The following is a 21,816-nucleotide window of genomic DNA, read 5'->3' as shown; positions in this document are numbered from 1 at the left end:
CTGCTCCTCCGGGCGGCTTAACAGCTTCTTCCGGCTGTTGCTAGGATACCAGCGGACACAGGCCCCGCCCCCAAACCAGGCCCCGCCCCCAAGCCAAAGAGAGACCAGGGCCACAGTCAGTCACATAAACTTTTATTGGAAACAAACAAGCTGCAGCAAAGTGGCACTCAGTGCACGCCGCCCAGTGGGCGAGGCGGGGAGCACAGGCGGGCTCCCAGCGCCGGCCCAGGCCCAGGCCCGAGGACCGCTGGGGCTGCTCGCTGGGTCTCGGGCCCTTTGGGCTGGAGTGTGCAGGCTAATGCCCGACCCCATACAAAATACAAAAATAAACTCTGTGGTCCAGCTGTCCCTGCCTGTGTCAGTTCGTGTGGGCAGGGCAGTGGCTGTTCCCACCAGGCCTTGTGCTGTCTGTCCAGCCCAGCCACAATGTGGGCAGCAGGGCCTGTGGGGTAAGTGGCCATCCACGGGCTGGAGCCAAAGGGCGAGGTGGGCAGCGCTGGAGCTGTGGCAGTGCCGGGGTCTGGCCAGCAGCTGGGGAGGCCTGGGGGCCCTCAGGTGGGCAGGCCCGGGCACTGGCTGAAGCTGGATGAAGCTGAGGCCTCTGCTCCTCTTCTTCACATACAGATCACCGGGACCCTAGGCAGAGGGGGACACACAGCCAGCCTTGAGGAGCTAACACTGAGGAGGCCGGGCAGAGGGGCCCCACCCTGTCCTGCCCACCCCAAGCTCCGGGAAGCCAGGCCACCGCCGCCATCCCCTACCTGTCCTCCATGGGGCTGGTCTCCTCGGGTCCGCCCTCACTGCCTCCACCTCGGAGTTCCTCCTCCTCCTCCTCCTCCCCCAGCTCCATGTCCAACTCATTGCCCACCTCCGAGGGCGTGTACGTGGATCCACTGGGGGAGTTGGGGAATCGGTCTTAGGACTGCCCACCCTGGCCTGCTGCTGACCCCAGGAAGGATGTCCAGGGAAGACAAGGCCAGAAGCAGGGTGGGCCAAACAGGGAGCTACAGGAAGGGACAGTCGCCAACCTGATGGAGCGGCAGCTGAAGAAAACAATCCGCTTAAGCCGCTTGTTGTAGAAGAAGTAGTTAAAGGACCAGAGGCTGCCGTCTTCCCCAAAGGGGTCTGAGTCCAAGTCCGGGTTGTAGCTGGGTAGTGAGGGGCGAGATCGGTGTGTGATCCCAAGTGCCACCCACACCCAGCACCCACCTGCAGGGCCGCCAGCCCACCTGTAGATGTCACATTCAGCCAAGCAGATCTCTTCATCCACTGCGTCCCAGAGCTGTGGCTTCAGGGCCTTGAAGTCCTCCCGCACGGCCGAGAACAGACTGCAGTTGACTGCATTCACCACCTAGGATGGTCACAGCTCGGGCTGACTAGGTACCAGGAGAGCAGGCATGGACTGGGGGGAGCCCAGGGGTCACTGGAAATGGGGGGGGACAGTGGGGATAGCTGTGGGCTGCAGGTCCCTCCCCCCACCCATCCCTCACCCAGCTGAGGCTGGGCTCCCGGCTGAACTCGTGGCTTCGGGCCGTGCTGAAGTCATAGTCAGGGCGGAAAGACTCGTTGAGTGTGGCGATCAGGTAGAAGAGGGTCTTGCGGCTGCACTTGTCGCTGAGGGGGCCCTCGTCCTCGCCACCTTGGCTCTTGCTCAGTCTGCACAGAGAAGCATCAGCCCAGTACTGCCCCTGCACCCGCCAGCACCCAGTGGGCAGGCCCTGCCCTGGCTCACCTGCTGGGGCTGAGGCCTGAGGTCTGGGGTGGGGATAGTGCCTCTAGCACATGCGGTTGGCCCTCCTGGCAGAACTGCTTGAACATGTGTTTGTCATCTCCCGCCATCTTGCACGAGTAGCTTTCAATCCTGCAGGATGCAGGGGCGGGGGACGGGGGACGGACCTTGGAGCATGCCTCTCTCAAATTCGACTCAGGGCCAGGGCAGAGTGACCCGAGACACCAGCTCACGGAGCGCCACCCTCACCTGCCGATGATGTGGGCGTCTCCAGTCTCCACAGTTAACTGTGAGTTGATGGCCTCGAAGCTGGAGTTCTCCAACAGCTTCATGTCCTGTGCTGCAAGGGGCTAGTGCTGCCTGGGGACAGGAGGCCAGTCCATGGGTATCTGGCCCCAGGCCCTCCACCTTTGGCCCTCCTCTCCCATAACTGGAGCCGAAGCAAACATGCTGGGTCCCTCCCACAGCATGCTCCCAGTCTCTGAGTACTGCCGGCAGGGGCAATGAAATCCTGTTACCTGACAGTGGTAAGTCCAGGCCCCGCTCAGCCACACCCCATGCACCTCATTCGAGTTCTGGGGCCAGGCTGAGAGCCCACAAGGGATCCTGCTCACCCAGGGGGGCTGCTGGTTTAGTCTCTCTCAACACCCTATTCCGACAAAAGAGCCCGCGAAGGGACTTGACACCAGGAGTCCCCCTCCGGCCTGACTTCTCAGCCAGGGTAAGAACCCCACCTGGTCAGGAACACCTGGGGCTCTGGCTTGCAGACACCGGGACGAGGCGCTCTTCCCTGCTCTACGGACTGCTTTCTAGCGAGGAAAGGAAACTTGTGTGCTCCTCCGTTCTTCTCCAAAAGTGTGCCTGGTTTCTGCGAGGCCCCCCAGCACCCGAATGGCCTGTCCTCACGCCGCTGGGGCGCTCCAGCTCCCGCCCCGCAGCGCTCGGCACCTCCCGACCCGGGCCTAGCGGAACCTCAGCCAAGCCTGGGCAAACTACAAATCCCAGGAGGCCGTGCGCACGCGCCTGCGCGCGGCAGCTGGGGGGGGTTGTAGTTCTAGAAGCCCCTAGACAGCGCCCGGCACAGGGCGGACACCTACCTGCTTGCGCTGTGCTCTCTCTGACCGGGCAGGGCCAGGCCGGGTCGGGTCGGTTGGTGTCGGTGCGGGAGAAAAGGCGGCGAGGGCTCTGGGCAACGCGGGGTCCTCAGGACCGGAGGGCGGCGCCGCGGCCTCCGCTTGGGCCGCACTGTATCCGGGGGAAGAAGCTCCGCGGCGACATCCCGTTACTCCCGGCCTTGCCGGCCCATCCGGGTTGCCACTGCGACATAGCCTCGCCCCCGCACGGCGCCCGACTGCCGCGACCGACCTGCCCGCCGACCGCCACCAGTATCCCCAGCTAGCGAGCGAGCAAGCGACCGACCTCTGCCTCCCCTGGCCGGACAACAACAAGCGCCCGCAAGGCCCGGCCCCACGTCTCTGAATGGCCGGCTCCAGCCGTCGCGATCGAGAACTCGGAGGGCCATTGGGAACGTTACCCGCCGCTCAGTCCTGGCTTCCACACCTACTGGCTGCAGCGCCTGTCCGTCACTCTTCTCGCCTTCCGAACCCGTCTTCCTTCCTGGCGCTCATTGGTTCCGGCCCCTCGACTGCTCCGCCCCCGGTGGCCGCCCGGGTACACGGGAGGGGCCGGTAGACCTTGCTGCGTGTTTTGGAGCGCGCTACCCGGCGGGTGGCTTATCGGCAACCAGAAGGGTCTTGGGAGCGGCGTCCAGCTCTCGCCAGGCCCGCGGGTAAATACAGACCGTCGGGCTGTAGCCCCCGCCCGCCCAAATCTCTAGGGCGAAGGGACCGCGCCTGCCTTCTAATCTTGGCTGTCACTTCCGCGCCCGACACTTTCCTCCGGCGTACTAGCCTCCAGGCCCGCCCTCGCCCGCCCGTGTCCAGAGACCCTTGGACCGTGTATATCCTGGACAAAGCCGGAGGGTCAGATTCGCCAACCGACTCCCCCGCCCCCGGGCTCCGACGTCCTGGCTGCGCCCGGAACCCCAGGCCCGCGGCCTCCGTTTCCGGCCGGCTCAGGCGCTCTGCGGCCCCAGCCCACGGAAGCAGACTCGGAGGGCCGAGAAACGGCCGGACTGGAGATGGCGCCGCCGGCGGGCGGAGCGGTGGCGTCCTCGAACCCGGGCTCGGCAGCGGTGCTGCTCGCTGTGCACGCCACTGTGCGTCCGCTGGCAGCGGGGCCGGACGCCGAGGCGCAGCTGCGGAGGCTGCAGCTGAGCGCGGACCCCGAGCGGCCCGGGCGCTTCCGGCTGGAACTGCTAGGCGCGGGTCCCGGGGCGGTGAGTGGGAGCGTCGTGGGCGCGTGGCCAGGCGGCCTGGGCGGGTCGCGGAGCCCGAGGCCAGGGCCCTCCACTTGCCCGCTGAGTTCCCTGTAGCAGGTCACTTTCCTTGTTTCTGTTTCTTCGTCTATAAATGGGGTTAACGTTGGTACTTTTATAGGACTACTATGAGGGTTTCATAAGACAATGAGTCTTAAAAGAGCGTAGGACAGTGTAACTGGCCTATTAATGTTACCTCATATGCTTTTGATCATCGTACAGTATGTGCTGGCGGGAGGCATGAGCCTGGACTCTCCCTGTTCTCAGGTCAGTTTGGAGTGGCCCTTGGAGACAGTCTCCTACACCGTCCGAGGTCCCAGCCAGCATGAGCTGCAGCCTCCACCAGGGGGGCCTGGGACCCTCAGCCTGCACTTCCCCAACCCTCTGGACGCTCAGCGGTGGGCAGCCCTGGTCCGAGGTGCCACCGTGGAGGGACAGAATGGTCAGTGCCCTGGAGCAAAGATTCATTTGGTTGGCCAGGGATTGTGCTGGGGGACAGCAGGAGTAGCCCTGGCCTCCCAGGCCTGGGTGGGGGATGTAGTGGGGAAAGACAGGCCCACCTTACCTGCTGCTGGCGGTCTGGGAAGGCTCCCAGAAGAAAGTGGAGAAAAGGAACAGGCCATGAGCTAGAGTCTGGAGTACCAGGCAAGTGTGAAGGGGCAGAGCAAGCAGGCCCTGTGGACCTGGATGAGAAGACACCATATGAAGAGCAATGGGGGAGAGACAGGCTCAGATTTGAGCTCTTGAAGATTGGTTGAGACCTGCGTCTGTAGAGTGCAGTGCAAATAGAGCTGGATAGAAGGACATTTGCAGAGATGCTCAGGAGATGATGGGATTGGTTGGACTTTGTGGCTGTTTAAATTGAAGAGTTAGTGGTTGAGATGGGAAGATGGGGCACCAAATACGCTTGGGCTCCCAGAGAGAGGGCCTGTGTGGGAGGGCGTGGAGGTGGCCCACTTCTTATTCTTCCGGGGGGAGTGGGAGCAGATGGGTCTGGGCTGGAGCTGGGGCTCCAGAAGGTAAAGACTGGGGGTAGGAAAGGTTAACCAAGGTCAGGAGGAGAGAAGAGGGTCAGGGAGGCAGACGGTGCCTCAGGGAAAGAGCCCACGGATGTGTCACAGGAGCTGCCAGAGGGGCAGGAAGAAAACCATGCCAGGGAGTGGACGGGAGGCCCAGACAAGGCAACACTTGTGGAGGAAGAACGGCTTTCCTCCCTCCCTCCCTCCCTCCCTCGCTCACTCGCTCACCCGGCAAACTGTGTCACTCTGGACTAAGCACTCCTTCAGGCCTTGGAGGTTTAGCATGAATAAAACTTCAGACAGCCCTCTGGGAGCTTGCAGATCTAGAGGTGTGGCAGGCACAGAAGACGCGTAAATAAAGTTCTGCCAAATGGTGGAAGTGATAAGAGTGCTGGGAGGGAGGCCATGCTGGGCGTAAGGCGACACCGGAGTGGAATTTGAAGGTTGAGGTGTCACCATGTGGCTGGAGAGCGGTGCATTCACAGCCTGGAGGCAAGAGCAAGAGCCAGGCTGGGCCTGGCCTGGGGCCGATGGCTCAATTCTGAGAGCCCCAGCTGCGTCCGCCCTGGGTGGGCTGGGCCTGCAGTGAGAGGGAAGGCGGGGGAGACAGCGCGGCCAGCTCTGTAAGGACGCCCAGGGCCGACAGTGGCCCCAGGAGGGGTGGTTTGGAATGGGAGCAGCCTGAGGAATTCTGTACTGGTGGTAGTGGGAGACGGGGCAGCGGTCCCTGAGGGCACCAAGAAGAGGCCACGCTGACCGCAGGGATCCTGAGCACCCGCTGTGAGGTCAACAGAACAAGTGTCCCTGGCTGGCTGACGGCCTGTGGAGGCCAAGAGAAGTGGCCTGGCCTCTGGAGGAGGTGCAGAGGTGGGACCAGATGGCAGAGGACCTGGAGACTGCAGAGTGCAAGTGCAACTCCAGCTCTGAGAGGAGTCTGCAGGGACGGACCCATTGGCCCTTCTAAGGCCAAGGCTTGGGGGAAGACCTGGCTGGAAGTGTGGCCAAGGCAGGGCACCGGCATGGGCTGAGGTGAGGAGGGAGGTGGCAAAGGTCCTGGAAAGCGGAGGTCAGAGAGCAGAGGCCTAGATGAGTACTCGGCTGGGGGGCTGGATCTGGGGAGACCACCAGCCCACCCCACATCTTCCCTCCTAGGCAGCGACAGCCTGCCTCCAGCCCTGGGCCCAGAACCATGCCCTGCTTCCCCCTCCGGGCCCTCTGAGGTGCACTCACCCAAGGCCTCCCAGCCCAAGATGGATGTTTCCTCGAGTCCCGGAAACTTGATGGAGAAAGGTAAAGGCAGGCGGCTAGCGGGGTTTGGGGCAATTAGCCATGCCCAGCTGTGACGGTGTGTTCTCTTTCCTTGCAGAAGAGCTGGCAGGGCGCCTGGCCCGGGCCATTGAGGGTGGGGATGAGAAGGGGGCAGCCCAAGCAGCAGCCATGCTGGCCCAGCACCATGTGGCCCTCAGTGTCCAGCTCCAGGAGAGCTGCTTCCCTCCCGGCCCCATCAAGTGAGACCTGGGACTTTGTCCTGACCCCACCCTAACCCAACCTTCCTGGGCACCCCTTCACTCCCCCAACCTGCATTCTGGCCCAGGCTGCAGGTCACAGTTGAAGACGCCGCCTCCTCTGCCCACATCTCGCTGCAAGTCTACCCCCACTGCACCATCTCCTCCCTTCAGGAGCAGGTGAGTACAGGTCTGGGGAGCCCTGCTGGGGGCAGGGATCCTGGGTGACTGCTGAGCCCTGATGCTCCGGCTCCAGGTGTTCTCGGAGTTTGGCTTCCCGCCAGCGGTGCAGCGCTGGGTCATCGGGAAGTGCCTGTGTGTGCCGGAGCGCAGCCTGGCTTCCTACGGGGTCCGGCAGGACCGGGACCCCGCTTTCCTCTACCTGCTCTCAGCCCCTCGAGAAGCTCCAGGTCAGTCCTCGACTGCGGTGGGATGAGGACGGCAGGGCGCGGCCTGACTCCGCCCTGAGCTCCCCTGCCTCTACCGTAGGGCGCAGCCCGCAGCACCCCCAGAAGATGGATGGGGGGCTAGGCCGCCGCCTGTTTCCTCAGTCACTGGGGCTGCCCCGAGCCCCGCAGCCAGCCAGCTCCAGCCTGCCCAGCCCCCTTCAGGTAGGCAGGGGCCCAGGCAAGGTGGGCTGGGCAGCTGCGGGCAGGGGAAGGAAGGGGTAAGCAATAACTGTGCCCCCTCTCCAGTCTGGCTGGCCCTGCCCTTCCTGCACCTTCATCAACGTCCCGAGCCGGCCTGGCTGTGAGATGTGTAGCACTCAGAGGCCCTGCGCTTGGGACCCCCTTCCTGCAGCCTCCACCCAGCAGTCACTAATGGTACTGGAGGCAGGGGAGGGCTGGGGAGGGGAGGGAAGGGGTTAGGGAGGGTGGCAGAACAGCCAAATGAACCACCTTCCCCCTGTCCCAGGTCACAAGGGGAGAGGATGGCCCTTCACTTCCAGGCCCGAGGTCCCTGGACACCCTCCTGAACCTCTCAGGGGACCTCCGCTGACTGCTCCTTGGGGGCAGAGCCAGAGTCATTAAAGACACTTTTTGAGCCAGCCGAGTGCCCGCTTTGTGCGAACTGGGCTGCTGGGAGGAGGGGGCGCGGGTTGCAGCCCCACCCAGGCCACTTGGCAGAGGGGGCGGCCTGTCCCTCGGCGGGCAGGGCTCCCCGGCGCAGTCCAGGCGGCTACGGGAGGGCTCACTTGGATCCCAGGTCCCAGGGGTACTAGGGAATTGGGCTGGCATTTCTTCCCATATCTCAAGGGCTTACAGAGCCCCCACCCTGGCTGCTGACCACTGGGCTAGGGGCCTCTGTAAGCCCCACCCCCAGCTGGTCATGCCTCCCCTCATCTGCCTAGAGCTCTGCAGGCATGCACCCTCTTCCTTCCTTCCACTCAGCTCCCTGCCCTCCACGTTGGCCACCTTCCCCGCTTCAGGGCCGCTCCAGCCAGGAGGTCTTACGCCCCCTTCTTGGGAAAAGAAAAGCTCAGAAGCTAAGAGCCTTAAGTCAGGGCTCTGGGCTCCCACTCAGGCACCGTGTCCCTGTGCTCAGCCTGGCTGCCTGCAGTGCCAGCAGGCACGATCGCATGACCAGCACCCAGATGCCCCTTCGCTACCCTGCCTCCCTCCAGTGTGACCCTTCTCAGCGGACCCCTCCATCTGTCCGGCCAAGACCAGCGGCATGTGCCAGGTGGTCTCTGCTTAGCTCTGCTGCAGCAGGGCCGGGGTCTCCCTCTCCCAAACCCAGCCCCAAACAGCGCTGCGGTTCCTACTTGAGGCCTGGCCTCCCCTGTTGGAATGCTGCCTGGGGCTCCCTCCCCGCTGCCCTCAGGAGGCAGCCACGCAGTTCGAGGCCGTGACATTTGGCCGGCTGCTCTGGCAGATCCCTGGGTTGTGCCCAGCCTGGCCCTCTTGGCCTGTGATGGAGCCCTGCTCATTCCAAGTGTAACAGCGTTCGGCTTCCCTACATCCAGAACTGGGTGGATCCAGCCAGTGGTCAGTGCGGGGCAACGCTGGCCACACTGGATGGGACATCCCTGGGAGCTCTGAGGGCGAATGTCTCAGTGTCCCCTGGAAACTGCACTCCCATAAAACAATAGCTCAAACGTGTACACTGAGAAACTTAATTTATTTCCATGATAATTGAGGCTGGAGAATCGAGCTCAAGCTCGGTCTCCTGCCCCCTCTCCTCCTGTCCCTGAGGAAGAGGGGCTTCGCCAAGAGGGCCGGCTGCGGCCTGAAGAGGCCCAGGTGGCGCCTTGGCTCAAGGGCCCGTTCAAGCAGGACGGCAAGCAGACACTAGGCAGGGTCACTTGGGTGGCCGATAAGCCAGCTTCCGGCTCTTCAGGACTGACCACTTATGCCGCTTCATGGCGTAAAACAGGGGCAACAGCAAGCCCATCATCATCAACATCTGGGGGTGAGGGAGGCTCAGCAGGGAGGCGGGCAGGAGCCCCCCCAGGCTCCCAGCCCCTCCTGCACCCGCACCCGCACCCGCACCCACGGGGCCCCTCGCCCAGCCCTTTCACCTTGAGCCCCATGCGTTTGCGATGGTCGTGCTCTGGCTCTGATGCCCAGCGCAGGAAGGTACACACGTCCTTGGCTACCTGGGACATGGTGGCTGGGGTGCCTAGGCCAAGGGCAAGTGAAGAAGGCTGCTGTCAGGGTCCCTGCCCGACCCGGGGGAACCCTCAGAGCCTCCCCTCCACAGTAGATGGGTTCCTGCCCAAGGCTTCGGAAGGGATGGGACCCCGTCGGCACACCCCGAGCCGGACTGGGCTGTGAAGGCCGACCAGGAACCTGTTCAGACACAGCACCCCAACCAAGGAGAGCCCGGGGAAGCATCTGAGGCGGGGGGCGGGGAGCAGGGCCCACCGTGACCACCCCCGGGGGGAGCCTCACCATCATCAAACTCCAAGACCTCGTCGTAGATAGGAGGGGCCATGGCAATGGCCTGGCCAGGGAAGTAGGGGTTGAAGTAGAGGCCTTCCCGTAGAGACACGCCGGTGGGCGGCTCACAGTAGCCCGTGAGCAGGGAGAAGACGTAGTCCTCACCACCGTGCCTGGAACCAGATCCGCGCCGCCTCAGGCCCTGGTGTGGGTTGGACCTTCCTCCCGTCCCGCCACGCCCTGCAGGAAGCCCGCGTACCTAGCTCGCACGATGTAGCTGAGGTCAGGGGGCAGTGCTCCGTTGTTGGCTGCTCTGGCGGCCTCAGGGTTGGGGTAAGGTTTGGGGAAGTAGTCAGACAGCTTTCCTGGTCGCATGAACATCTCCCCATCCTCATTGGGGCCGTCCTGAACTTCCACCTGCCACCGAGAGCAGCATCACAACCCTGGTTTCTGGCCTCCGCAGTGGAAGCCCCAACCCCGGTCCTCGGCAGCGTCCCCAGGCCGCGCACCTCTTCAGCCAGGGCCTTGGCTTCCCCCTCAGTGTAGCACACGCCCACCAGGTGGCGGTAGGCCACGTAGTCCATGCTGTGGCAGGAGGAGCACACCTGCTTATACACCTGGAAACCCCTCCGGACGCTGATGGAGAGAGGGAAAGGGTCAGAGGCGCCAGGGCTCCCACCCCACCCAGTCCACCCCGAAACTCCCCCGGCCAACCAGCCGCACACCTGGAGTGGTCCAGGGAAGAGAGGAGGCCGCGGTGGGACCACGGATAGCTGGGGGGATGCAGCTCGAGGTCGGTGGCACTCACGGCGGAATGCAGAGCCACAGCCAGGCCTGCACCCCCTGCCGCCAGCATGCCCAGCGCTGACAGCATCACTTTCCGGCCCCGGGACATGCCGGACTGCGACGACAAGGACACTGCCTGCAAGAGCCCCGCTCAGCGCCTGCCAGAACACCACCCGGCCCTACCTGGGGATCTGACGGGGGGCCCACCTTTCCCACGCATCACCCAGCACTGGCCACCTCCCGCGGGCCGCCCAAAGCACGCTCGGCGCCACTGCCCGCCCCACCCCTCCCCGCCGCGGACCCCGCGACCGTGAGTCGGCCCTGAGGGCAGGGTGTGAGGCGCGTTCTCGGATCCTGGGCCGGGGATCACGCCGAGGTGAGCAAGGGTGCTGGGGCAGGCCAAGGTCATGCAGCTGGCCGAGGTCAGGCTGAGGTCACTTCAGGACGCGGGCCCAGGCCGGAGCGGGAGTAGGCTCGGAAGCGCCCCGCCGAGAAAGCCCTCAGCCCCGACCCGGCAGCGAGCCCGCCCCGCCGCCCTCACGACCGGCACGAGGCGCCAGGGATGCTCCCAGGGTGGGCGGCCGGCCCCGCCCCCCGGAGGCACCAGGTCGGCAGGCAGCGGAGACCCGGCAGGGGCGCCGGGTGGCCGAGGTCTCTCTCCCGCCGGCTGGCCCGCGCCCGGAGCCTCCCCGCCGTGACCTTCACGGGCTGCGGGGCCGCGCGGCGGCCGGGGACGGGCCGGCGCTCACCTGAGGCGTCCGCAGCGGGAGCTGCCCGGGCCGCGCGCCGCACAGCAGACCCCGGGCACGCGCGCCGGGCAGCCCCGCGGCCCGAGGGCCGAGCACTGCCCCGCGAAACGAAGCCGCCGCAGCCGCCATCTTGGCCCTCTTCAGCGCGGCCGCCGTTCCCGTCGGCCCCCGCGGCGCCCCTGGCGCTTAAAGATCGCGAGATCCCTGGGCGCGGGGCGGGGCAGCGCCTCGGGGCGCTGCTTCGGGCGTCTTGGGAACTAGCGGTGGGGCTGTCCCCGTCGCGTCTCCCTGTTGCCGTGACAACGGCCACTTACCGCGGCTTTCCCGAGCCGGCTGCTGGTGTCCGGGGCTCCGTGGAGATGCGCCCCCGTGCCCGGACGACTGGTCCAGCAGGTCCTGCAGACCTGGCGCGGTGGGCAGCGGATCCTGCACCTCCAGGTTGAGGGTAGAAAGCCGCCCAGCGGGGCAGGGTGGGGCCTCTCGCTGCCCCGGCCTGCCCGCACTCCCGCTCGGCCGCGGCGGGCCCCTCACCGCCGCCCGGCCCACGCGAACTCTGCTCCCCCGCCTCCGAGGGACAGGGATTATCGGGCACAAGTTCGGTCCGGAAGCCGTCCGCCACCGCAGCCAGGAGCACGGCAGCCAAGGCTCCGCAGGAAGCCTTGTACGCTCAGTCCGCAGTGAAGGTGAGCAGTCTTTAAGGACCTCGGAAAACCTCCTTCCCCCCTCCCCTCGCATAAGAGTGAGGGAAAAACTAGCAGTAATTGTCAGAGTCAGCTTTTTCAGAATTCTGGATATTCATCAAAGGTAACGTTGACCTTAAGAATAAAGCACCCATTTTTTCCAGAAAACAAAAAAAGTGAGCTTATTCGAGAATAGTAGGGAGTTGTAACTCGGGACAAGCATGCGCTAACAAGAGCTAGAGGCAAGTCCCGGGAACGAAGGGAGGCCCTCCATAGAGCGAAAGGTGAAAGCTGGAAGGGGCAGCTTTGAAAGAGCCCGGGAAGGAACCCGAGAGGTCAGGGTGAAGGCTTCTCACTGGCTGAATTCATGGAAGTTGAAGGCCACACTATCCATTAACAGCTAAAAAAAGGAAAAAGAAAAAGCACAAACAAGGAAACAACCCAAATGTCCATCCCTTGATGAACGGGCAGACAAAATGTGTGGCAGGTCTGTACAATGGACTGTCCCGCCGTAGAGAAGCAGCCCGGACGCTTCGGCAACAGGGTGAACCTGGAGAGCGCGGTGCGGAGCGAGGGAAGCCAGTCGCAGCAGACGCCCTGCTGCCCGAGCCGCTGACTGAGTCCAGAGCAGAGGAAGCGATGGAGGCAGACAGGGGATTCACGCGGCAGGGGCGAGGGGCCTGCGGCATGGGAGGTGGCGGTTAGGTTGGGACACAAATACTCCGAGGTGACTCTGGCACCTCCAGGAGGTGAAGACAAGGGTGGGGCTTCAGAAGGGGGTGCAGGGTGGGGGACAGGAGCTGCCTGTGGGCACGAAGACGGCTGGAGTCTGTGGGAGCAGGTCACAGGTCACATCGCCCCGAGCAGCCCTGAGGTCCTGACGTGAAGCCCCAGGTAGAGTGGGGGACTTGGCAAAGGGTCTCAGAGGGCACAGGGGACCCCTGGGACACCCAGGGCAGTTGCCGGGGGCACCTCAAGCCCAAGGTGGGCATCTGTGTACAGCCTGGTAGTTGAGAGGGGTTTGGGAGTTGAGAAGCGGGGAGGGGGCGGGGCGGGAATGTTCCCCCGCCTCTGCCTCGGCTCCCGGGGCCCATACCCCCATCACAAGCCGGAAGCGGACCTCCGGCCCTGCTGGAAGGTCTCCCCGACCCCGGAGCTTCCTTCTGACCTCCATGACTGCACTCACCGGGATCTGATTCTTTCCTTCAACACATACATACGAATACTCTGCGGGGTCCCTGGTTCTGGGCTGGTAAAGTGGCAGGAAATAAGAAAGTGCTACTTCTACATCTGTTCAGCTGGCACCACCTGAGGGTTCAGCAGTAACCCCTCTTGTACTGGTTGGAAGTAGATTGGAGTGTCAGAAAACTCCAAATAGCGTTGGCTGAAACCAGATGAAGGCTTCTCTCTCGTCTGTGACGCCCAGGTGAGCAACCCGGGGCCGCCCCGGGGCCTCTGCCCCTGGCTGTGGGCTGTCCCTCAGGTCCCAAGCATCGCTCGCACATCCCCACGGGCGGGAGAGAGGGGGGCTGCGAGGCCTCGGAGGTTGCCCTCGAAGCTTCTGCTCGTTTCCTGTCAGCCTTCGTGTAGCCCCGTGGTCACGCCAGGCTGTGGGACAGCCGGGGAGTGTCCTTATTTGGGGGTGGACTGAGTTCCTGTCAAAAGCGGGGCTCTGTGACTAGGGACTGATATTGGGGGAGAAGTCGCTATTCGGCCACACATCTTCAAAGGAAAGTTTAGGTTTTTATACTCACCCCTTTTATGTCTGATCTACATCTTTACCACCTGGCTTAAAAAAAAAAAAAAAACCAACCAAGTGACGCTGCCCCCCCATCAGTTCTGCGGTCGCCACGCCCCCTCAGCACCGTCTGCGGCCAGAGGGTTCTGCACAGGTTAGGGGCAGACACAACTGAGATGGTCTTTTGTTTTAAAGTTACTTTTAGAGAGGGGGAGGGAGGAGGAGAGGAGACAGACACGGATGTGGGAAATACCAATTAGTTGCCTGCAGATGCTCAACTGGGGACTGAACCTGCCACCCAGGCACATGCCCTGACTGGGAATCGAACTGGTGACCTTTTGTCTGTAGGATGACGCCCCACCCACTGAGGGATACTAGTCAGGGTGAGGTGGTCTTTTCACTTCTGTCCCCACCTGTATGTTCCATGATTTAATGTATTTTCATGGTGTATTTAAGGGACTGCCTAGGTCCAGTTAAAAACCGTTGACTGAGGCCAAAGTGGCCAGAAGGGATTTTGTATGAGATACCAGCCCACAGGGACGGAGACTACAGGAGACCACAACAGAGTGGAGATGTCCGCCCGTCCTGGAAGGCAGGGGGCCCAGGACAAGCGGTGCCGGGCTGACCGGGGAGGCCCAGAGTGGCCAGCCTGGGCGGTGCTCCTGGGGGCAGGGTGGGAGCCTGAGGACCCGGACAGCTTGCTCCACAGAGAGCGAATAGGGGTCCTAGCAGCTTGGGGACTGGCAGGCCGAAGACAGGCTGCTGGTCACAGTGGGGCTCCGCACCCTGCCCCACCCCGTCTCCACCCCGCAGGTCAGAGCACACCTGCCCCCCAACCGGGGGCCGGCGGGGGCCTCTGGACAGAGGCCCCAGAGAAAAGCCCTCTAGGCGCTGGCCCTGGGGCTGTGCCAGCTGGTCCCCACGGTGGGCCGGGGGCTGCCTGACAGAGGGCGAGCACATCTCCGGGGCAGGGCCGACCGGCGTCGGGGGCCGGAGCGTCCTCCTTGGGACTTGCCGGGCCGCAAGCAGCACTGAAGGGACAGTGGTCAGAGCGGGTCCTCCAGGGGGCGCAGCTGCACCGCGAACACTGAGGCCGGTGAGGCCGAATCGCCCCGCTGCCCCTTGGGGTGCGGGCAAGGGCCCCTGGGCCCACCCGCGAGGAGAGCCTCCCCAGCCTGGAGGGGTGTTGCTTCTCTTCCCTCCATGACAGACACTGACGTCCCAGCTCCTTTCTGGGGTCTCAGAACCATCAGCATCCGTCCCCGGGGCACTGCAACCCCACGGACTGTCCGTCATGGGGCGGGGGCTGGGTGGGCTCCCCTGCCCCACCCACCACGGGCACCGGGCCTGGGTGCTCCTCTGCTCTATCCTAAGCTCACCCCAGGCCCTGGCCTCGGCCGGGCTCCATCCCTCCCACCCCAGCCCCCTCTGCGGGGCTCCAGCCCCAGCCCCACTGCCCCTGCAGCCCCAGCACCAACTACAGCGGTGCCGGGAGGTCTGTGGGGGCTTCAGCTCCCCACAGACCCCTAAGCCCCGCCCACTGCCTCCTCCGGCCCAGCACTGGGCGGCGATGCGCAGAGACCCCTGGAGCTGTGAGATGCCCTCCAGGAGGAGGGCCAAGGCAGCGCCCCAGGAAGGAGCTGTGCGCAACGCCAAGCCCTGCTGGCCGTCTCCCCCGCGCCCCCGGCCCAGGGTCCACAGGGACAGGGACGGCGGGTCAGGAGCCCCGGGACAACAAAACACCTGTTTATTTCCTAGGAAGAACACGGGGGTGTTTGGGGAGCTCGCACTGCAGCCCTCCTGCCGCAGGGCGCGCACACATCACTTCCAAAAGAGGACATTCCAGAAGAGCAGCCAGCAGGGGTAGAGGCCCAGAGCCAGCAGCGGGAAGAGCAGGGCGCCGTAGGCGTGGTGGTCCAGCACGCCCTGGGCCAGCGCGGCCAGGAAGAGCTGCCAGCCCTCAGCCAGCGACAGCGGGGCCTCCTGCAGCTCCCGCCACAGGAACAGGCTGCCCAGGAGCGTGGCCGCCGGGCTGGTCAGCACCAGAAGAGCGGCACAGAGCGGCCTGGGCGGAGAAGTGGGGTCAGGAAGGCTGAGGCGGGGCACAGGCCCCGGGGGTGGGGGTGGGGGGCCCAGCGGCACGTACCGGGGCCCACAGGGCTTAGTGAACGCAGCGGCAGGCACCATGGTGGCGGCCAGCAGGAAGCCCAGGGAGAAGTTGGTGAGGGTGATGCAGGCCAGCTGTAGTGCCAGGTAGATCAGGGCCACCAGCTTCAGTGCCATCCAGCCCCTGTCTGGGGCCTGTGTGCTCACCACACTGCAAGGCAAGGGCTCAGTGGCAGCGGCCCGTGTGCCTGGGGTGCCCCCTGCCTGTGCCCACCCAGCCCAGCGCCTCACCGGTGGGTGTTGTGTGGAAGAGCCAGGCCAGCCACATAGATGGCCAGCAGCGTCAGCACCACAGCCTCAGCCTCGGCCACGGGGAAGTGCTGGGCGGCCACGTGCTGGCCCAGCACGGGTAGGACGTAGAGGGCCAGGCCCATGGCCTGCGAGATCAGCAAGGGCGCCACGAGGGAAGCCAGCCCCACGCCCTGTGGGGCAGACAGGGGGCTGGAGATGGACCCCGGGGCCAGGCAAGGCCAGCGGTCCTCACCACCCCCACCAGGTGAGACTGTGGCAGCAGTAACCACCTCCGGGGAACCTAGAAGCCCACCCCAAGGGCAGAGCGGGGGGACCGTCACCTGTGCTGGGGGTGGGGAAAGACTCAGTCCGGAGACCGCCCCAGCCTCCGTGGGGCCTGCTCCGGCCTCGTGCAGCTGCATCCACAGCTCCAGGGCGTGGCCTAGTCAAGGACGCTGACAAGAGGTGCGATGGGATCTGCCTGGGGGGACCCAGGGCTCCCCCCCACTCCCTCACCCGAGGGTGGGGGCTCTCCTCAGCCTAGAGTGGAGGGGACCTGGGGCTGGCCACAGGTGGGCAGAGGGATGCGGAGGATATCTTGAGACCGAGGACCAGGAGCAGGAAGCCGGCGGCAGGCATGTAGAGGCCGATGGAGACAAAGCGGGAGAGGGCAGGGAGCAGGTAGAAGAAGAAGGACTGGTGCAGACGCTCCAGGAGGTGGTTGAGTTTGCGGAACATGCCCTCCAGAGCCCTGCGGGCGAGGGACAGGGTCAAGGCCGGCCGGGGCCCCGGGCACCCCTATCCTGCCCTGAGCGTGGAAGGGGGGCCAGCACCACTTACTTGCCCACGGCCACCAGATCATACTTATACTGGCGGAAGCTATTGATGCCACGGAGGGTTAGAGCCTCCACGCGGTAGCGCAGGAAGAGGCCGTGGGGGCCGTGGGGGCGGCCAGACGCCTGCTGCAGAACCATGAGCAACAGCGTCTGCAGACCCTGCAGCGGCCCGTCTATCGACGTCCAGTCCTGGGGCTGCAGCTTTGAGGGTGTGGAGACAGGGTCAGGTGACGCCCCCACGGGCCCCGCACCCCCCAGGCAGGCCGCTCTACCTTGCCCTGCAGCGTGCACAGCAGCCCCAGCCTCTGGCAGAAGGTCTGGAAGAGGTTGAGCAGGTCAAGGTTGGGCAGCTGCCCGTTGAGTCCCTCCACGGCCACATCAAGGCTAGTGACCACATCGCTGCTCAGCTCCAGGGCCACAGCGGCCTGGATGGCCCCGGCCCGGCCCTGCAGAGGGGACGACTGCATGCCTGTAGGGGCAGGGGAGTGAGCGGCCAGCGCGGGGCTGGGGAGGGCAGGGGCCTGAGGGGCTGGGGCAGGGCAAGAGCACCCACCAGTGACGTTGACGTCGTGGTAGGCTTCAAGCCACGCCTCAGTGCCGAGAAGGTCGTGTTCTGTCACCAGGAAGATGATGTCTTTGGCCCAGTAAATCTGCCCTGGAGGCCAGAAGCAGGGTCAGCAGGACCTGAGGCAGTGGCGAAACCCTCCCTTGCCAGGAGTAGCCCCCGAGACTCACCCCGAAAGTGAGCAGCCAGTGCCAGCAGCAGCCCCACAGCCTGGCTGTTGGTAGACTCAGGGCCACAGGGCACGGTGAGCACCAGAGACTCGGTGCTGGCAGCGCGCGGGGCCCGCAGGATGCCGTACACATTGGTGCCCGAAACCATCTGCGCAGATGGGTGGGGAAGCCTCAGCACGACCCCACCCTTATTCGGCGGGAGCCTCTCCCCTTTCGGCCACAGAATGCCCACCAGGACTTTCCCTGGCCCCAAGCCATCCCCTCAAGGAGCTTTTAGGTCCCAGGCACCCCTTCCTCCCACTATACATAGCGCTCGTGGATCTCATCTGGAAAAGGCAGTTTCCGGGAGAAACTCTGTGTGTAGACTTCCAGCCCCACGGACCGCATAGTCCGTTCCAGCCAGGCCACTGGCAGAGCCCTAGAGACACAGGTCAGCCTTTGAGTAGAGCGCCCCGGCCTTGACCGCCACTGTGTCCCCGACACCCACGGCTCCACCGCTCACCCCGACTTCTTGCGGTGGGCAGCGAAGTCCCGGGCAAAGTTCCGGGCCCGGTCGCCACCCGCAAACTGCTCCTCCACCATGGTGGAGCCCATGGCGTTCTCCGACATGTATGTGCGCTGGGTCAGCGGCGGGAAGGCCAGCGCCAGGAACCAGGCGATGCCCGCCACATAGCTCAGCACGCTGCGGGGAGAGGGGGCGTGTCTGAGGGACCCGAACGCGCAGTCCCGGCCCTGGCGACTAGGGACGGGAGAGCTGAGCGCGGCCTGATGCCCCGAGTGATGCCGGCGAGCCCAGACCCCCAGGGCCCGCCCTCACCAGAGCGGCGCGTTGAGGCGCAGGATGAGGCGGACGAGCGCGCGCCGGCGCACGGGGTCCGACAGGAGGCCCATGGCCGGGCGGCTCGCGGACCCCGCTCCCGCCGCCTGCTCCCGCCGCCGGCCCGGCGCGCCCCTGCTGTCACACGCCGGGATCCGCGCGCGACCGCAGTTCCGGTCCCGGCGGCCCCCGCGGCGCCGCGCACGCGCGGCACGGGCCCACCCCGCAAGGCCGCTGCGCAGACTCGAGGCGGCGGGTGTGACGCGACCCAAGGGGCGGGGTTCCCAGGTCCGCAGTTCGCGGCACCGAAGAGCCGTGCGGGGCACAGCCCGCTGCCGTGGCAGGTCGGGGCAAGGAGAGAGCTCCGGCTCAAGGCTTAGGCGAATCAGAGGAGGGAGATGAATTGGGCAGGTGGGTGGAAAACCGGAGCACGGTTGCCGGAGGTCCTGAAGGTGCTGCTACTGGCAATGACAAATCTGAGTGCCCGTGGAGTGGTGAGAAGGGGGCTCCTGCGGTCTGACAGGCCACGACGCGGGCACTCATTCTCATGGATGTCGGTCGCCAAGAATGGCAGTGGGTGCCTGAGTGGAAGCACCGCGTGAGCCCACCATCGGGGTCAGAGGACCACAGGGAGGAAGCAGCGGATGGTACAATCAAAACGGCTTTCAGAGAAGCTGGGAGCGCTCCTGTCCAGGCCGGGAGGTGCCGGGATTTTAGGGGAGAAGCAGCCTCTGGATGTAGATCGCTGGGGCGGGTGCTCAGGGCTCAGGCAGGTCTGAGAGCAGGAGGGAAAGGAGCGGGGAATGTGTGTCCCGCTGAGGGTGGGTCAGAGCTGAGGAGAGAAAACTCCAGGGGGGAATGAGCGTCTGTTGTACTTTTGGGGCCGAAGCTAAGAACAGACCCAGGGTTTTTAGGGGAAAAGGAGCCATTTAGTCCTAAGTCATAGTCCTAGGATGTGGACGCGGCCCCTCCCACATCAGCAGGGTGGGTACCCAGAGCCAGCTGAGAGCTACCTCAGCCCTTGTGCTCAGGGCCACGCGTGTGTGGGGTGAGGAAAAGACTCCACCTAAGGGCCTGGCTCAGTCTGTCAGGCCACACCTCACTGCTCCGCTGCCTTCAACCCCTCTCGGCACAAGCTGTTTTCTCCATCAGGGACAAACTCTCCCCCGCTCTTCTTCAGGATTCGAATCCTGAGGCTGCAAGAGGTATGCAGTTCGTGCGGGGGAGGAAGGTCCCTAGTCGCCCCCCCAAGCCAGCACCAGGCCAAACTCTGAACTACTGTGGGAGATCAAAGTGCAGCGGGCTGTGTGTGGATTTTATTCTGGCCGTGGGTGATGCACTTCATTCAGTCCCCGAGCATCACAGAGGCCTCTCGCACATGCTGCCGGACCACACGGTCCAGCAGCGTGTGCACATCTCGGGCAGCCCGGGCAGCGGCCTCCAGCACCCGCTCCAGGTGGTCCTCATGCAGCCTGGCATCCATCTCAAGCAGTGCGATCTGGCCTGAGGCCGGCAGCAGGGCCAGGGCCAGCTGGGGACCACCCGCTGCTTCCTCCACATGGCTGAGGTCCGCCAGGGCGGTGCCGTCCACGGAGCCGGCGGAGCAGGCGCACACAAAGTCCCGCATCGGTATCCCGGCATCCAGCACTGCCAGCGTGGCTGCATTCACACAAGCCGCATAGGTCCCACCGTCTGCCTGCAGCACCTGCAGGGACCCCGCCCCGGTGGCATCAGTCCCTTCGGCTGCCTACCTTCAGCCCCCTCCCTCCCTCCCTCTCCCGCCTCTCCCCAGGGTGAGGGCGCCTGCCTGCTCACCTGCACGTAGATGTCAATCTGGGAGCGGGGGTGCAGCTGCGTAAGGATGGCTGCCTCAAAGGTCTGACGCAGCTGCAGACCCATCTCGCAGGACTTCCGGTCCCCATGTGGCCGCCGCTTGCGCTCGCCTGTGCTGAAGGTCGCAGAACTGTACTGACAGTTTACCAGGGCCCTGTCTGGTAGGGCTCGTGCCCGGGAGCCCCGGATCTGGGGGAGAAAGGACACGTGAGCCAGGCCCACTCCTCCCAGCTCACCCTTCCTCTGGCTCAGGTCCGGAGCCTCAGCCTCCCTCTCCTGCCAACATCTCAAGTGCAACTCCCTCCCAAAGAGAGCCTGTCGGAGGGCCACCCGATCAGCCTCTAAGCCACCATCACCTCTGGGCCTTACCTCTCTTAATAGGCCTCCCTGTTTGCATCCTTGCCTCGTCCCCTCCCAATCCATTTTCCATTTGTAGCCAGAGTCAGTGTTTCCTCTACACAGCCACATACTTCCAAAGGCTTCCCATCAGATAAAATCCTAAATCTCTCCCTAGTCTACAAACTCCACGTTTGTGCCTCCCCAAAAGCCCCTCACGCTCCTTTAGAATCCCCCATCTCCCCCGCCAGCGGCCCTTCCGCTCCGCAAAAGAGCCATGCTTGTTCCCACTCCTTCTGGCCTGCTCTCTCTTAGCTCCCTCCCCCAGGAAGGCTGAGCTCCTAGACTTAAGCTGGGGGCAAACATTTTTTCAGTGCCTGTGTTGGCAGGCTTTGTTAGAAGGCTGGCGACTGGCAACAAAACCAGGGAGTTTTATTTAAAGTCTCTGTGCTCACGGAGCTTATGTTAGCGGGCAGACCACCGATGAGAAGTTAAATTGGGTGCCTGAGCTGATAGGTGCAGGAAGGCAGGGAAGCGTGCAGTTGTAGGCAACAGGACTTGCCACCTGGATAAGGTGGTCTGGGGAGGTGCCGTCCAGACGGTGCAGTCGGAACGGAGGTGAAGAAAGGAGGGGGAGCACGCCTGGCGCTTTGAGGAAGGGCAGGGAGGAGTGGAGGGCGCAGGCGTCAGAGGCAGATGAAACAGGAAGGGACCACCGAGCATCACAGTGCAAGGATTTGGGCTTGTACTCCGGCGCCGCGCGCGGGTCGTCGCACTCGCTCAGGCTGAGCGGGTCGAAGCCTCCGCTGAGCCTGGCGGCCACCGCCCACCCCCGCAGGTCGCCCGCCAAGTCCACTCGCCTCGTGCGGCCCGTAGACCACGGCCAGCGCCTTGGTGTTGCCCTGCTCGATGTAGGCCGAGCCGTCAGCCTGCGCGAACACGCCCATCCGCGCCTGGATCTTGCGCAGCTCCCCGGCGCGCCGCCCGTCCACCCGGTAGCCCTGGTCCGACAGGAGCTCCAGCCCCGCCATGCCGCCGGGTCGCCAGATCGCCTCCCGCCTCCCGGAGAACCACACTAATCGCTCCCACTTCCGACCTCTCGGGGGTCTACAATTTTCGGCGGACCGGATCCCTACTTCCGGCCTCACAAGGACGGTTCCAGGCAGCCCAGATCCGCAACTTCCGGTCTCAGAGAACTACGGTTCCCGGCGGCGCCACTTTCCTCACTTCCGGCCCCGGGGGACTTCGGCGGTGCTGGTGGCGGGAGGCCGGGCTGTCCCCGCAGCCGCCGGGGTGGAGCGGCGCTGGGGGCAGAATTCCCCGGCCGCACGCCACCCTGGTTGCCTCCGCCCGGCTCGCCTTTGCATCTCTGGATGCGGGAGTCGCCTTGGAGGTTT

At 64.6% G+C, this 21,816-nt stretch overlaps 5 protein-coding genes across 7 annotated transcripts; 1 reads left to right on the top strand and 4 right to left on the bottom strand.

Moving 5' to 3' along the window:
- Positions 1-117: 117 nt before the first annotated feature.
- Positions 118-3,197, bottom strand: MAF1 (MAF1 homolog, negative regulator of RNA polymerase III). Of its 3 annotated transcripts, none has more exons than XM_054590669.1 (9): positions 2,827-3,197; positions 2,464-2,538; positions 1,979-2,089; positions 1,733-1,861; positions 1,491-1,656; positions 1,230-1,351; positions 1,029-1,148; positions 762-893; positions 118-636 (listed from the first exon to the last, which is right to left on the bottom strand). In XM_054590669.1, exons 3-9 carry the CDS (start codon positions 2,059-2,061, stop codon positions 615-617), a joined length of 774 nt encoding a protein of 257 aa, XP_054446644.1. In that variant the 5' UTR covers positions 2,062-2,089; positions 2,464-2,538; positions 2,827-3,197; the 3' UTR covers positions 118-614. The 3 variants fall into 3 exon arrangements, with proteins under 3 accessions (XP_054446644.1, XP_054446646.1, XP_054446645.1); XM_054590671.1 differs by having other exon boundaries at positions 2,464-2,534; XM_054590670.1 differs by lacking the exon at positions 2,464-2,538.
- A 187-nt stretch (positions 3,198-3,384) lies between these two features.
- SHARPIN (SHANK associated RH domain interactor) lies at positions 3,385-7,672 on the top strand. Its single transcript, XM_054590655.1, has 9 exons — positions 3,385-4,067; positions 4,374-4,548; positions 6,278-6,415; positions 6,492-6,633; positions 6,720-6,810; positions 6,887-7,040; positions 7,120-7,241; positions 7,326-7,454; positions 7,546-7,672. Exons 1-9 carry the CDS (start codon positions 3,870-3,872, stop codon positions 7,627-7,629), a joined length of 1,233 nt encoding a protein of 410 aa, XP_054446630.1. The 5' UTR covers positions 3,385-3,869; the 3' UTR covers positions 7,630-7,672.
- A 1,062-nt stretch (positions 7,673-8,734) lies between these two features.
- On the bottom strand, positions 8,735-11,207 carry LOC129084412 (cytochrome c1, heme protein, mitochondrial). Its single transcript, XM_054590667.1, has 7 exons — positions 11,048-11,207; positions 10,238-10,434; positions 10,022-10,148; positions 9,772-9,929; positions 9,525-9,685; positions 9,152-9,252; positions 8,735-9,036 (listed from the first exon to the last, which is right to left on the bottom strand). Exons 1-7 carry the CDS (start codon positions 11,174-11,176, stop codon positions 8,932-8,934), a joined length of 978 nt encoding a protein of 325 aa, XP_054446642.1. The 5' UTR covers positions 11,177-11,207; the 3' UTR covers positions 8,735-8,931.
- A 3,990-nt stretch (positions 11,208-15,197) lies between these two features.
- On the bottom strand, positions 15,198-18,413 carry GPAA1 (glycosylphosphatidylinositol anchor attachment 1). The gene is made up of 12 exons (XM_054590622.1): positions 18,251-18,413; positions 17,936-18,115; positions 17,740-17,851; positions 17,434-17,581; positions 17,252-17,353; positions 16,971-17,167; positions 16,703-16,899; positions 16,460-16,613; positions 16,204-16,299; positions 15,863-16,053; positions 15,612-15,782; positions 15,198-15,530 (listed from the first exon to the last, which is right to left on the bottom strand). The coding sequence occupies exons 1-12, from the start codon at positions 18,322-18,324 to the stop codon at positions 15,287-15,289; spliced, it is 1,866 nt and encodes a 621-aa protein (XP_054446597.1). The 5' UTR covers positions 18,325-18,413; the 3' UTR covers positions 15,198-15,286.
- A 557-nt stretch (positions 18,414-18,970) lies between these two features.
- Positions 18,971-21,587, bottom strand: EXOSC4 (exosome component 4). Its single transcript, XM_054590672.1, has 3 exons — positions 21,280-21,587; positions 20,066-20,272; positions 18,971-19,955 (listed from the first exon to the last, which is right to left on the bottom strand). The coding sequence occupies exons 1-3, from the start codon at positions 21,448-21,450 to the stop codon at positions 19,596-19,598; spliced, it is 738 nt and encodes a 245-aa protein (XP_054446647.1). The 5' UTR covers positions 21,451-21,587; the 3' UTR covers positions 18,971-19,595.
- Between the last annotated feature and the right edge of the window lie 229 nt (positions 21,588-21,816).

This window comes from Pteronotus mesoamericanus, unplaced genomic scaffold (genome assembly GCF_021234165.1).
Source record: "Pteronotus mesoamericanus isolate MK-2021 breed Mesoamerican mustached bat unplaced genomic scaffold, CSHL_Meso_final scaffold_174, whole genome shotgun sequence".
NCBI lineage: Eukaryota > Metazoa > Chordata > Mammalia > Chiroptera > Mormoopidae > Pteronotus > Pteronotus mesoamericanus.
This window is presented reverse-complemented; position numbering and strand designations above follow the sequence as displayed.